Raw genomic sequence first — 14,612 nt, forward strand, 5'->3', positions numbered from 1 at the left:
ACACACACGCATATGCACACACACACGCATGCACACATACACAAGGGTGTGTGCTTGGTCTCCCTCCCCCCAACATCATGTGCTCTTTTTTTTTTTTAAGAGAGAAAAATAATGTCATGTGCTCTCTTTGTTCAAGACACACACTTTTGCCACAAATGATGCTATTATATGAACTCAAGTACAAAAATTGGCCAAGGGAAATGTACAAGTTGAATACATTTAAGAGGCCTACTGGAGATGGTGTGCTAAAAAGGGGGTGACTTGAAATCTAAGAGAGAGAGAGAGAAGAAGACTTGAAGAAGAAGAAGAAGAGAGAGAGAGAGAGAGAGAGAGAGAGAGAGAGAGAGAGAGAGAGTCCTTGAATTTAGTCCATTGACATCTCAGTTGAATTGATGGAGATCGGAAGATAGACCTTCCAAAGACGTTTGGGTCTCTTCCTGTTGAACAGTGAATTCAACCTTTGATCTCATCTTTGCTGCACTTCCTTTTAACTTCTACGCACTTCTGACTTCCTTTTTGGACTTCTACTTATACTTCGTTCTCATATTCAATCGGTTGCATTCCAGAATTGGAGAAGAAGTTTGGTCCTAAGCTGAGGATCAGATGATTGGATCTAGTTGTGAACATGTACATAGTAGTGTTGGCGAAAGTGGTGGGACTATGCATGTCGGTAAAATGTTGATCGAGAATCATGCATTCTATCACTTCTGTTTTTTGCACAAGATTGTTGTGAATTGCTAAGAACATTATTTGCTTTCATAGGTGTTTCCTTTATCTTCTAGATTCAACGTTGGATACTGTATTTTGATATGATTGTTACCTTATAGCAGCTTTGGAAGATCACAGATTGCAGGAGCCGGCCAAGCAAGAAGTGGAAGAGGAGGACCTGCTCCATGCATGACGCATCTGGGGCCGTCCCTTCGTCCTGCCATGGTGAATGTGGAAGCTCTTGTGGTTAACTTGGCCTATATGTCATCGTAGGCTGCTCTCCTAAATGTAGTCATTCCTATAGTGGACCTTGGAAATTAGAGCAGGACATAATCGAGGAGAACATAGGTGACAGTGGTATATATATTTCAAAAGCTACTTTTCTTTCATAATCGATGAATTTCCAATCGTATTTGTATGTAGTTCTATTTTTCTATGCAACTTGCCTACGATCAACTTCCACCTTTCACTACATCAATCTACTTCCCGCCGGCTCTGGCATCCGTACAAAATTTTGCTCATGCCTATCTACTTTGCCCATGAACCTCTCAATCGGTCTCCTTAGCTGTCACTCCTCCCTCCCCCTACATACTATTTGAACTATTTCTGTCCTGCATCCTGCCTCTCATTCCAGCTTGCTTGCTTACCTTCCTTCCCTACAATCTTCTCTTCATTCAGGTCTTTTGCCCAACCTTTTTCTTCTATGCCCATGTCACCAAGCTAGTCTCTAACATGCTCCTATACCATATTGCCTTACCTGTCCTCTTCCTCTGACTTTTCTGGGTATAAAGTGGGAAATTTTTCTTATTGTTGACAATGTTTTTTCCATTCAGATACTGTCAATGTGACTGGCATAATGCACACACTAAAAGAGACACAAAGAAGGGCAATGGTATGCTGATAGAGAGTCCCTCTGTGCAGAGACCCCTTTAAAAAGGCATTCCAACAAGCAACCAAGGACACATATGTCGAAGGTAAGCAAGCTTTAATTTCTCCCTGCTATGGTCACTCCTCTTGTAATTGGCTTTTTGTTAGCTTATAGATGTACACGCTCTGCATGATTTTACTTTGCCAATCCTAGACTGTGTGGATATTGCACAACATATGCGGGTTGTCATTATGAGTTATCAATTTTAGAAAACTACTATCCATGAAAGTGGGCTATGTGTGGTGTGGGTATAGAAATTTCACGCTTTTCTTACAGATGTAGTCATGGGCATTGTGCTAAAAAGTAGGTCACTAGTTATTTATTGAGTCTTTTTTCATATTCATCTAGAAAGAAGACATTATGTGGATATTGCATTCCCTAAACTCTCCGTAATAAAGGCGAAGTTCAAAAATTTATAGAAGGTGAGTCCAATAAGAGAACCCAAGTGAAGGAACCAATTGCAAACATTGCATTGACCAAACACTGCATTAAAAAAACAGTGTGAATTACAAAGATTGATATAAAATTCCTTTCAAAGGACAAAATCTAGGGTAATTAAGACCAAGAAAAACAATTTCATGACTTCAAATTCAACCCACTTCCCTATTTCCCTAACTTAGCCTTATTAAATGAGAAAATCACTCATGCATGAGTTCAAGGAGAGGAAATGGAGGCAAAAGGGAATCAATAGTAGTAATTCAAATCACCAAGGCTATGCACAAAGAGAGGGGAGGACTAAGGTCTCCTCAATAAATTGTCCCTCCCACTGTATAGTGTGAGGGAGGCACCATCCATGTCAATAAAGATGTCGGATACTCTCAATTGCATGCGAGAATACCTTGCCTCAATGCACGAAAATTATTTCTAGAGGTAGGGTTGACACAAGATTCCTTGTCACCTCAACCTCTTTTACTCATTTTATATTTTTGTGCCATTGACCATGTGCCTATCTTAGAGTGCTCTCAATGGAAGCAAAATGGAAGAGGGTGAGAGAGAGGGAGAGCCAAAACTGAGCCACACAAGTTTTGGTGCATGCAAAACACCCTACTCTTCTATGTCATCCATATATATATGTGTTTGAGTATTATACATAACCAAGGTTAAGACACAGTGGCCTTTAACCCCCACAACCTCCCACATAAAGGCCAATGTTTCTTTAAGGGAGAACAACCAGTGGACATACTATCCAATGCCCATCAATATATGACCAACACTCAAACTCCTGACTAGGTAGACTCTTGGTCAGCATATCTGTAGCATTATCATCTGTATGAACCTTGACAAGCTCTCTGCACTTGTCCTCAAGTACCTCCCTGATGAAATGGTACCTGACCTCAATGTGTTTGGTCTTTGCATAAAAGACCAGATTTTGTGCTCGCTGAATAGCACTCATGGATCACTATGCAATGTTAGTACGCTTGTATGAATCCCCAAATCTCCCACTAGCTGATCAAGCCATATAGACTCCTTGCAACCCTCTAGGGCTGCAACATACTTGCTCTATGGTAGACAAAGCAACACACTTCTATGCGCAAGACATCCACGACACTGCACCACTTACAAAGGTGAACACATAACCAAAAGTGGATCTCCTGCTATCCACATGCCCTGCATAGTCTGAATCTATGTACTCAAGTACCCGCATCTCTCCTCTGCCAAAGGAGATGCACATCTCCTTGGTACCTTTCATGTACCTCATGATGCAATTAACTGCCTCCCAATGCCTCTTTCCTAGATTAAGCATATACTAGCTAACAACTCCCATTGCAAATGCAATGTCCAGTCTAGTAGCTATCATAGCATACTCCCAACTACTAGTGCATAAGGAACCTTGGCCATCATGGTCCTCTCCTCATCTAATTTGGGACTATCTTCCTGACTCAGTTTCACATATGGAGGCAATGGATTACTTACTTCCTTCCCCCCCTCCATATTGAAACACTACAATACTTTTGTAATATACTCCCTCTGAAAGCCAAAGGAGTTTCCTAATCTGATCACGCTTGATGCGCATACCAAGAATATGACTTGCAGGTCCTAAATCCTTCATGGCAAAGGCCTCATGCAATGTGGCCTTCAATGCATCTAGCTCATAAGTGTTCTTGCTAGCCAATAGCATATCATCCACACAAAGTGCCAAGAGTACGAGGCTATTATCCTCAGTCCTTTTAGTGTAGAGGCAGTGATCAATTTCACTCCTTCCAAAACCCTGGGACCGAATGGAAGCATTAAACTTATTATGCCATTCTCTAGGCACTTGCTTAAGGCCATAGAGACTCTTTTTGCAAACCAAATGCTCTTTTCCTTTTTCTTCAAGCCTTCCAGCTGTACCATGTAAATTTCTTCATGCAGATCCCCATGCAAGAAAGTTGTCTTAACATCCATCTGCATAAGCTGCATATCCTATGTTGCCACAAGTCCAAGTACATATCTAAGTGTGGTCATCTTCACAACCGGAGAGAAGATCTCATCAAATTCCACACCCTTCTCTTGCTTGAACCCTTTAGCAACCAAACGGGCCTTATATTTAGGCACATCATCACCTATGACCATCTATCTATCTTGTAGACCCATTTATAGGGCAATCTTTTCTTTCCATGTAGTAAAGAAACCAAGTCCAAGTCCCAAGTCTTATTCTTCATGAGTAAACTCATCTTTGATTGCATAGCATACTCCCACTTGCGATGATCCTTGCGCATCATAGCCTCTTTGTAGCAAGAAGGCTCCCCACAATTAGTAAGCATCACATAATAGTCTTCCCTGGAACAAATCTCTTAGGCGATCTAAACACAGTTATAGTAGTTGATCTTATCAAGGGAATTTTACTTTGCTGTCCCATTTGCCTATCAAGCTCATTTGGTTCATTATTTCCACTAATAGATGATCCATCATCGGCCCTTGATTGTGTACCTATGGGAGTACCTGTGGCACCATTTCCTACACATTCGGTGCATGGATAACTTGTTGTCTATCAACATATGCAACTGGATTCACATCTTGAAAATCTTCTCGTTTCCACATCCCTCATGGGTGTCTTATGCATCTTCTCATTGAAGACCACATCATGGCTTTGTATGATCTTCTTTGCTTCTGGATCCCAGAGACAATAGCCCATCTCTCCACTTTCACCATAACCCAGAAAGATGCATTTATCTAGCTTCTTTCGAAGCTCTTTTGGCAATGTGCATATGCCTCACACCCAAATATACGCAAATGAGAGTAAGAGGGCTTCTTGCCACTCCATGTCTCTTCAGGAATACCACTATCCAAACTCTGACTAGGTGATCCATGGATCATATGCACTGCTGTCTTCATTGCCTCAGCCCAAAAACCACTAGAAAGACTTGCATTGGAAAGTGTACATTGCAACCTTTCCTGAATGGTGTGGTTCATCTGTTTTGCAACTAGATTTTGCTCTAGAGTACGAGGGGATGTAAGCTCCCTCTTGATCCCACGTGTATCACAGAAATGTTGAAAGTCATGGGAGAGATACTCTCCACCATTGTTAGTCCGTAGGCATTTAAGCATTCTATCTGATTGATTTTCAACCAAAGCCAGCCATTTCTGAAATACCTGGAATACATCACTCTTCTGAGCCATAGCATAAGGCTTAAGCCCACAATTTCCTAGTTGCATCATCAATGAATGTCACATAGTATTCAACCCCGCCTAATGATCATGTAGGCATGGGACCACATATGTCTGATTGCACCAAATCAAGCTTTTCAAGCTTTTTCCTTCCCCTTCTTTTATGGGCTGATTTATTCTGCTTCCCATAAAGACAAATTCACAAAATTCAAAGTCAGAAAAAACTCAAATGCAGTACATAACCCAAATAGCATAAGAGTTTCATTCCATTCTGGCTCATGTGCCCCAACCGACAATGCCACAAAGAATTACTTGACTACTTGATTATTACAACAATGCGATCAGACACCCTTGATACGTGTGAGGGATATAATGTCCCCCACTTCGCACCCCTTGCCAAAGCCAAAGAGCCATTCTAAATTTTTCAAATCTAAAATCCAAAGGTGATCTAAAAACTAGCATCAACTAGCTGACCCATTGAAATGAGACTCTTGGTCAGCTTAGGCACATGTCTCACATTTTTCAAAATAAATGTAGACCCATTTGCAAAAGAAAACTTTATGTCACTTGCTCCCACTATGTCACATGCATAGTTATTTCCAAGATGCACACAACCTGTCTTTCCACCGTCATAAGTGGAGAACCATTCCCTATGGGGAGTAACATGGAATAAAGCACCAGAATCCAAAATCCAATCCTAGGAATATGCATCATCTGAAGTGGTAAGCAACTCAGCAAATATACTAGACATGAAGAGAATATCAATCACTATTATCAGTGACTACATTGATCTCCTCGATCTTCACTTTTCCTTTGTCCTCCCTTGGACTCTCTTCCTTCTTATTTGCACCCTAATTTGCAATTTTTTTTCTTATCCTTTTGCTCTCTTTTCAGTTTTCATGTGGCCCTTCTTGCCACAATGGGAACACTCAATGTTCCATGCCTGGATTTGCTACGAGACTTTTATCTTTCTTGGGACTTCCCCTGAACTGTGATCTGCCCCTTTGCACATTTAAGGCTGCATCCTACTTGTTGCCATAGACTTCCGTGTAATTTCATCGATCAACAAGCTTCCCACAACATCATCAAACTTCAGTACTCCACCAAGTGTAGAGTTACTGACAGCTATACGGAAGGAATCCCAAGTGTAGAGTTACTGACAGCTATACGGAAGGAATCCCAATGCCCATGAGGATGGCAATGAACACAAGAGGAATACTGCCTTAGTCTTCACATCAAAATTCAGCTTATGAGCCTGAAGCTGGCTGAAAATAATATTTAATTCTTTCAAGTGAGAAGCAATGGAGACCCGTTCCTTCATGTGCAACTCAAACAACCTCTTCATGAGATAAACTTTATTAGAGAGAGTTTCCGTCTCATAAGTGGCACATAATTTCTTCCACAAATCTTCCGTAGTCTGCTTATTTGCTATTGTGAAATAAGCTTATTTGCTATTGTGAAATAAACTAACTCTGCAAGATGAAGTCTAACAGTAGACTTTGCTAATGCATCCAACTCATTTCAATCATCCTCAAACATAGCTCTGCAGGCTTAGTTGCAGTCCCTTCCAAGGGTTTAATCTGCTTCTTTTGAATAAGCACATCCCTTATCTGTTCTTTCCATAGAGAAAAGCTTATCCCATCAAACTTTTTAATGCTGAAAAAATCATTTTTAGACATGGAAGAGGATGCCATGATGCAAATAAAGCAAAATCCCAAATGCTAGTGCTTGCAAGAGAGAAATCACACCAAATACCAAGTGCATCCAAATATGTATGCCACAATGGAAAGTAATACGACCAAACCTCAAAGGCACAAAGCATCAAAATACAACTCATGTGCATATACTATGCATTTATATGAGCAAATCTAGACCAAAAGAAAATGCCAACCTACAATGACAAGACAATGGCAAACCCAATGCCACAATAAGAGCCAAATGTCTCAAGCATAAACAGTGTCCATGGGCATAAGCATCAATAATGTCTCATCCAAGAGAGCATAGCACTATCAGTGCATCAACTGCAATGTGTCAAAGCTGTCGTTCAGCATAAAATAGCATCTGTGTGCTAAATGTCCATCAAATTAGCATCCCACTAGGTAATCTAGGCCTATCAGCGCATCCAACAAGGATTGCAATGCATCCAAATGACCTGTGAAGCATCCACTGCAACCCAATGCAAACCACGAATGAGCACACATGGCTCAAACTGTAACCACAGTGATCTACATAAGGCATGTCCCAAAAATCACGGCCCCACGATAATGACCACTACTGAAAATAGGACCTGAGATGCCTTAAAACATGGGCATCACTGCATAATTGGACTTAGCAAGACAATTTGTAAATATCTCTCTTCTTCTGGAACTCCAAAATCCCAACCAATGAATGGGAAACGGGGAGTCAAATCTTGCAATTGACCTGTGATAAAAAAATCACAAGTTTGAACCTTTGAATGGATTTTTGACAGAGAAACAGATGATTCGACGTCTTAGAGAGATGGAACTTCCCCAAATCTCCACGGAATTGCGCAAGAGCTAACAGGTAGGGGTTTTGGGACCTCTAGAACACAATCGTGGTCCCAATCATCGGGGCCAACACATGGTTTTGGAAATCGTGGTCCCAATCATCGGGGCCAACACATGGATTGAAAATGCTTTTGCAAACTGATTTGTTTGTAAACTCCACCGGAGTGTGAATGATGAGCAACACAGAAGTTTTAGGACCTCCTGAGTCCAGCAGAACTGATAGATCTACGAATGGTTGCTTTAAACTTGAGTTACAACACATTGGCAGAAAAACATTGAAGCAGAGACAGTGAGTCAGAAATAAATGATCCCAAATTCAATAATGAAGGGGTTTTCGAACTCCCAAAGTGCAATGGACACCAAAAGCAGGCAATGATTGCCTCTACAGGTCATTTCAGACTCCCAGTCGTTGTCGAAAGGAATAGGGGAATCATCAAAAAATGTCTTTTTGCTCCAAAACCACCTGCAAGCTTGCAAAAACCCACTCAAAGACTTCCAGAAACCAATTGCAGGCTTCTATAAGGTTCAAATACCACTTGGGCATCTCAAACAAGCACCCACAGACTTCCACAAAGCTACAAATGCCACCCACACAACTGTATGGATGCAGAATGACCTCCCGGGCTCAGCTAGACCACCCACAAGCGTCAGATAGACCACTCAGGCTCTGATACCAGTTGGTCTCAACGGAAGCATAATGGAAGAGGGTGAGAGAGAGCGACAGCCACACAAGTTTTGGTGGGTGAAGAACACCCTAATCTTCTATGTCATCTATATATATATATATGTGTGTGTGTGTGTTTGAGTATTATACATAACCAGAGTTACGGTAAAGTTGCCTTTAACCCCCACACTATTTTCCAAAAAAGTCTTTAAACATGGAGCTATCTCTAGAATATAGGGAGGCTACACAAATACCAAATATAGGAAGCTCAATATAAGTAAAGTCTGATAGACTATCTAAATGATTTAATGCTGCTATGTAGAATGCATTTCATTTAGTCATGTAATGTCGAAGCATTTCACTTTCAAAGTTCCCTAAAAGGTTCATTGCTTCGAAAACAGAGTGTCATTTAACTAATAGCTAGATAACTCTTGTAAGTCGTCTACGATCAATAGCTTTAATTTTTTACAATACATTGGCTATATTATCATATGACATTTAGATAATGTGTTGTTGATACTATAATGGAAAAGCTTTATACTCCAATCACATGTGGTGATCTTAAATTGACTTGGAATGAACTTAAGAAAGGATGATGTAAATAACTATACTGCTATGGAGCAAACAACATACACATAGCATTAACAAGGATGAAATGATATGATTTATATCCAAAATTGTTGTATAGATTAATTCTAGATATATGTCTCCAAATAGTACATTATTTTTGTACACTTTTTAAATATTGAGAAAATCAATTGATTTTGCAAACTTCAAGATGATTGCAAGCATTCAGTTTCATAATGTTATCAATTTTTAAAAAATTATTTGATTCTCATTTTTCATTTTATAACATATATTACTGATGTAAAAAAAAGGATTGAAGAAACATCAAATGCAATATTAATCCTTTATAATCACACAGAATTCAAGAAGTAGTAGTAATATTTATATTATTCCTTTATTAATTACAGAAGGACCTTTATACAACATACTATTAATCACAAAAGGACCTACATGTAAGTAGACATTGAAATATTCCCCCTTGACTGTATATCGTATGCCTTGGAAGCGGTCCATAATGATTTTGCCACCTTGTTAGCGCTGCCTTCCAAGCAACAATGCTCTACTAATACTTTGAAAAAAAGTGTCCTCCCAATCAATTTTGGACTCCATTCACTCCTCTCTATTCTCATTTTGCTTGTGGGTGAGCTCTCTCTCTTTCTCTCTCTCTCTCTCTCTCTCTCTCTCTCTCACTCACACACTCACACACACAAGGGTGTGCACTTGCTCTCCCTCCCCCCCAAACATCTTGTGCTCTCTTGTTTTAAGAGAGGAAAATAATGTCATGTGCTCTCTTTGTTAGCACTTCCCTTTGGATAGTGCTCTCCTTACACTTTTCTTAGAAAATGTCCCTCCACTAGGCCACGTTTTACCCTTTCTCTTGTGAGTGACATCTCTCCTGTCCTCCTCCCTTCCTGGTCCCTCTTCCCCTCCCCCCTCTCCCTCCGTGTGTCTTCCCAAATCAACTAGTTCCTCTAAGGGCAGTGCTCACGAGTATTTGTACTCGCTTGTTTTAAGAGGCACACTCTTGCCACAAAACGATGCTATAGTATGAACTCGAAGTACAGAAATTGGCCGAGGGAAATGTAAAATTTGGGGAAAAAGAGTACTGTGTAAAGTTGCACCGTTGGGATGATGAGACACCTTTGGGAGGGTCTAATCACAGACAGATTAGAAAGCTTGAAGCTCGTTGAACTAGGCCAACATGAGATCTAGTGAGGAGTGCAGCAGTCAGCTTTGAACAGTTACATTTCTAAGCACTTTTGATATCAGTTGCATTGTTCAAATCTCACTTCAAGCTCTTGGAGATACCAGTGCTCCGAATACTTCACGTAAGTGCTCTCCAACTAGTCTCTTTACAGCAAGCATCTCCTCGTTCCTCTCCACTTGCTGTGATTTGGCATTTGGGCGGTCCTCCAACTCGTTTAGCTCTGGATACAGCTCCAGTACTCTCAACCTGGCCTCCTCCATGGATATTTGAGCTGCTCTTCCCCTCAGACATCGCTGCAGAAGAACAACTGCATTCGTCCGTTCCATTCTTGCCACCAAAGAGTAGTCGCATCTGGGTGTGAGTATCCTCCGATGCCTTCCCTGTAGGATTAGCCAAAGAGATGTCTACTCAATCGGTATCAATTAAGGATGTGTACTGTGATTATTCTCTCTCAAGGAGCGTACCAGATATGCTGAATAATGTCGCTGGTTTGATTTCGTCGGAAGCGAAGTCTGAGAGTGTTCGACGGAGGAGGAAGGCTGGATCTCCCGCGTTGTATTATGCGTCTGCAATCCTTGTGCGAGTTTTGAGAGCCATTGGGATCCCATCAACCTGGTTTCATTTATCACATCTGGATTTGAAGATTGAAGACTCCCAAAGGCAGTTTTGAATGCTAAGCGTGGTTCCAGCTCCCGTAGATCTGAGAGAAGGTTTCAAGTATCCACCGTTAAAGAACAACTTAAGTGAGCTAAGTGGTACATTTGGATGCGAAAATGAATTCATTAAATAGTAGAAGAGTAAGTTCAACGAGGGATTCTATGCTATGAACATGGCTCCTACTTGTGCAAAAAGTTATTCAACATCCCACAAACCAAAAGGATCTTGAAACCAATCAAACAAGAGGGTATGCGGTGCAGGGAGCATTGCCCTTTTCCCTTTTTTATTTCCAAGACACTCGCAGGTATAAAAAGGGAGGCCACACTGCAAAGCTGGGCACAAAGTGTGTACCTAAAAGCAAAGCAACACAAAAAACATCGACCAGAAATAACTATGTGGGAGTAGAACTCGAGTCCTTAAGAATGACATTACTATGGCCTTAAGGACAGTGTAAGAAATCCATCCTAGTGCCGAATGGTGGTGATGGGGAGATCCAAGTCCGATCCATGCATACTTTTTGCCACAAGTCATCCTTGATATTGTGGACCTGCTGGTGAGTCACGGTCAACGTGGGCACATCCATCGAGTTTGGCATAAAGGGTAGTGATCTACGACATTAAATTCTTTATCTTATAGGTCCACTGCGCAGAGGGCACCTGCATATAACACTGCAAGGCATGCCAGTGAATTAGATAGAAGGGATTTCATCTGCATGTGCTGAAGCAAGGCCTCCCCAATCGCTCCAGACTCTCTCAATTGATTTGCTGGTTTCATGGTGAGCTTAGGCTGAAGAAAAGCGCATCTAGATGTATGGATGTCTCATGACAGCATTCGCTTTCGTTAGTGTGGAAGGTCATGGCCTTAGTTTTGCCAAGGTTGACCTTCGTATCATGGCCATCACAACGTCCTATAGTGCCTAAGTGCCTCGGCTGGCACAGATCAGCACTACGTCATCTGTGTATAGCGCAACAGGGGCTATAGTTTGTGTTAAAGAGAACCCCTCCTCCCCCCAGTGTCGATCAAGGATGCCAGCTCATCAAGGCAGAGCCCAAACAGGATGGAGAAAGGCAGCCCAGTTTCACACCAATAGTGCTTACTAGCTTCTCTAACTTACTCTGTATAGTACAAACCCTGCTTGTGGCTTTGGTAATGCCATGACTGCCCATATGAGCTGATCCTTGACCCCTAGCTCCTGTAGCAGTGAGATAGACGAGTATGTGACACTAAGTCAAAGGTCTTCTGAAAGTCAACAAAGTAGCTGGTGTAAAAAAAGCAGCTATACACTCTCTCATGTTGTGTTTGATCTCCTCTTGGATGGCATAAAGTATGAACCTGTGATCCAAGGTGGGTGGGCTTATCTCATCTAAAGTCTGCCTGGCCTATTGCTCAGACACCCTCACACTGCTGGCATACTCATTGATGCGCATCCCTAGAGCTGAACCTACATATGCAATTCATCCATCACGACCATGATAGTATGATAGTTGCCTGCATGCATGGAATCTCCTGTTTTGTGGATTGGGACAACAGTACTCGTGGTTCAATCGTCCAAGACACAAGAAGCCTTTGCAAAGAACTTCATTTAGAAAGGCTGGCCTGTTGGGAAAGTGGGGTCAACTCCCACCTGTAAGCCCCTAAATGAGGACTATGCAGGGGAGTGATACCTGTAGGGCTGAAAAGGGAAAGAGAGAGGCTGCCACAAGAGTAGGTTGGAAGCTCATTAATTCCCTTCTTGGTTTTGATTATGATCCACCCTTTAGGGCAGATCTGTCTTCCTTTGGGCTACATATGGGCCCTGATATAGAGTTGGAAGGCAGCCGATGCAAGGCACCTTCGGAGCAGCAGATGGGGCTGCAAGAGGAAAGCCTTTTATAGGCTCCAAAGTTTGCTCTGGTGGGCCAGCAGGTCGGCCAGGTTTATAAGAGGTTGGTGACCCCACAGCCCAGTCTCTCAGGCAGGTCCGCCAGTTCAGAGGGCCTTAGCCCTCTACATAAAGTAATTCATTTCAGACTTTGTGGAGTACACTCCCAGGCACTTGCAGAGAATGCTTGGCATATTGGGCAGGCATGTAGAAATCCACAGGGCAGGCCACATGTCACCATGCACACCCACATTCTGCACCAGGTAGGTTTCCCACACCCCACTCCATAGCCATGCACAGCTCTGGGGGGGGGAGATTCTTTAGAGGCCTGTGACATATACATACATGTATACATATATACATACATACACATACATATGTGTGTGTGTATCCAAGGCCACACTAAACCATACATTGTGTATGGCATTAATCACCCCCGTCCATTGCTTGTGTACGTGGGATATAGGGGCCCCTATTGCCTTCAAGGCACAAAAGGACATGTGCCACTAAATTGAGCCATCGTGGGTACAAATCGGAGTAGCCTCTGTTGTTGGCCTTAATTTCCTGCAGGACCTTCAATGGCCCATCGCTGAGTTACCACACAAGTCGTGACAATTGTCAAGATCACACAAGCCACACGCCATCCAACAATTTGCGCTGCACCCACTGCCGGTTTGCCCACAGTCCTCCCGACACTTGCCACACAACTCCCCCACATCTGCGAGCAGGAGCCATTAAGGCTCTCATAACATGTAGAAACTAGGGATGCCCCATGTCACCACACACATGTGAAACTTGGAGAGGGTGTTGACATGTTTTATATTACTCTCACCCAGCTCTCTCTCATGCACGTGCTAACCTTACAACCGGGACCTTTAATTGTGCATCGGTTGACAATGGGAAGGGAGAGACGTGAACCAAACTCTACCGTTCGAGCTATTGGGGGAGCATCACAATGCATTCATTGACAACTATCCATGATAGCCTTTTAAGTATGGATGCGACACAACTCATAAGTATATAAAACAAAAGAGTACTATAGAGTTGTGAATCAGCATTCCATTGCGATCAACAACCGGGTCTAGAATGGCCACATGCCCCTTTTTCATCATTACATGTGACACGACCCCGCAGGATCTGACCCTATCACTGACCTAGAATCTCGTCCTCAATCCAACCAAAATCATAGCGTAGGCACCTCGATCCTCCCGACCACCCCCAAGCATGGGGCCTACAGCTCGAGTCATCCATAGGCCCGTATCTAACCCAGGTGTCCCATACCACTTGAGCCCATCCAGAGGACCTTCGATACACCACCTATGATCCGCCATGTAGATGGCCAGAGTCCCGACCTAGGTCCAAGTCCCATCCATTAGTTGAGGAGCACTCAACTGATCTACACAATAGCACTTGCCCTCCCTCTATATAGAAGGAAACTCGCTATAGATAGCACAATGCTATGAATAGCTCCCTCCATATAAAGCAAGCACTATATATGAATCAATCTCTATATATAGCAATCTCGGCTAAATATAGCCATCCAGCCCTATGCTATCCCGTAACCCATGTTCACCTGCTATCCAACCCTAGGTACACCATGCACATGACATACTGCCGTTCCTCTAAGAACTCACTCCTGAGTTACTAGAAAGCCCGAAAACTCTCTATGAAGATGAGTCAATGCCAATAACTATACTCTGACTATCAGTTTGAGTATGCTATACTTTCCATGAGATTCAAATCAAAGAGAATCTAAGGCCAAAGCCACAAGCTTTGATAACCATCCCAAGGAAAGTAAATCTCTCGATCTAAACAAGGTTATGCATCATCGAGTATCCTTCTCGAGAAATCAAGTAACGCTTGAATCCACAGAGTTAGTTCCATTGACATATCCGTACACAAGC

The 14,612-nt window shown here is 42.3% G+C and overlaps 1 protein-coding gene across 1 annotated transcript in view; it reads right to left on the reverse strand.

The window, feature by feature from the left end:
• Positions 1-10,028: 10,028 nt before the first annotated feature.
• Positions 10,029-14,612, reverse strand: part of LOC147897445 (uncharacterized) — a 34,990-nt gene continuing 30,406 nt past the window's right edge. The window contains exons 4-5 of the mRNA XM_087380020.1: positions 10,655-10,890; positions 10,029-10,594 (exon numbers count right to left, since the gene is read on the reverse strand). Of these exons, the coding sequence (XP_087236146.1) occupies positions 10,274-10,594; positions 10,655-10,890 (557 nt within the window). The 3' untranslated portion in view covers positions 10,029-10,273. The remainder of the gene's footprint in view (positions 10,595-10,654; positions 10,891-14,612) is intronic.

Source organism: Dipteris shenzhenensis, chromosome 10 (assembly GCF_047967505.1).
Source record: "Dipteris shenzhenensis isolate YYH24624 ecotype China chromosome 10, Dip_SZ_1.0, whole genome shotgun sequence".
NCBI classification, from domain to species: domain Eukaryota; kingdom Viridiplantae; phylum Streptophyta; class Polypodiopsida; order Gleicheniales; family Dipteridaceae; genus Dipteris; species Dipteris shenzhenensis.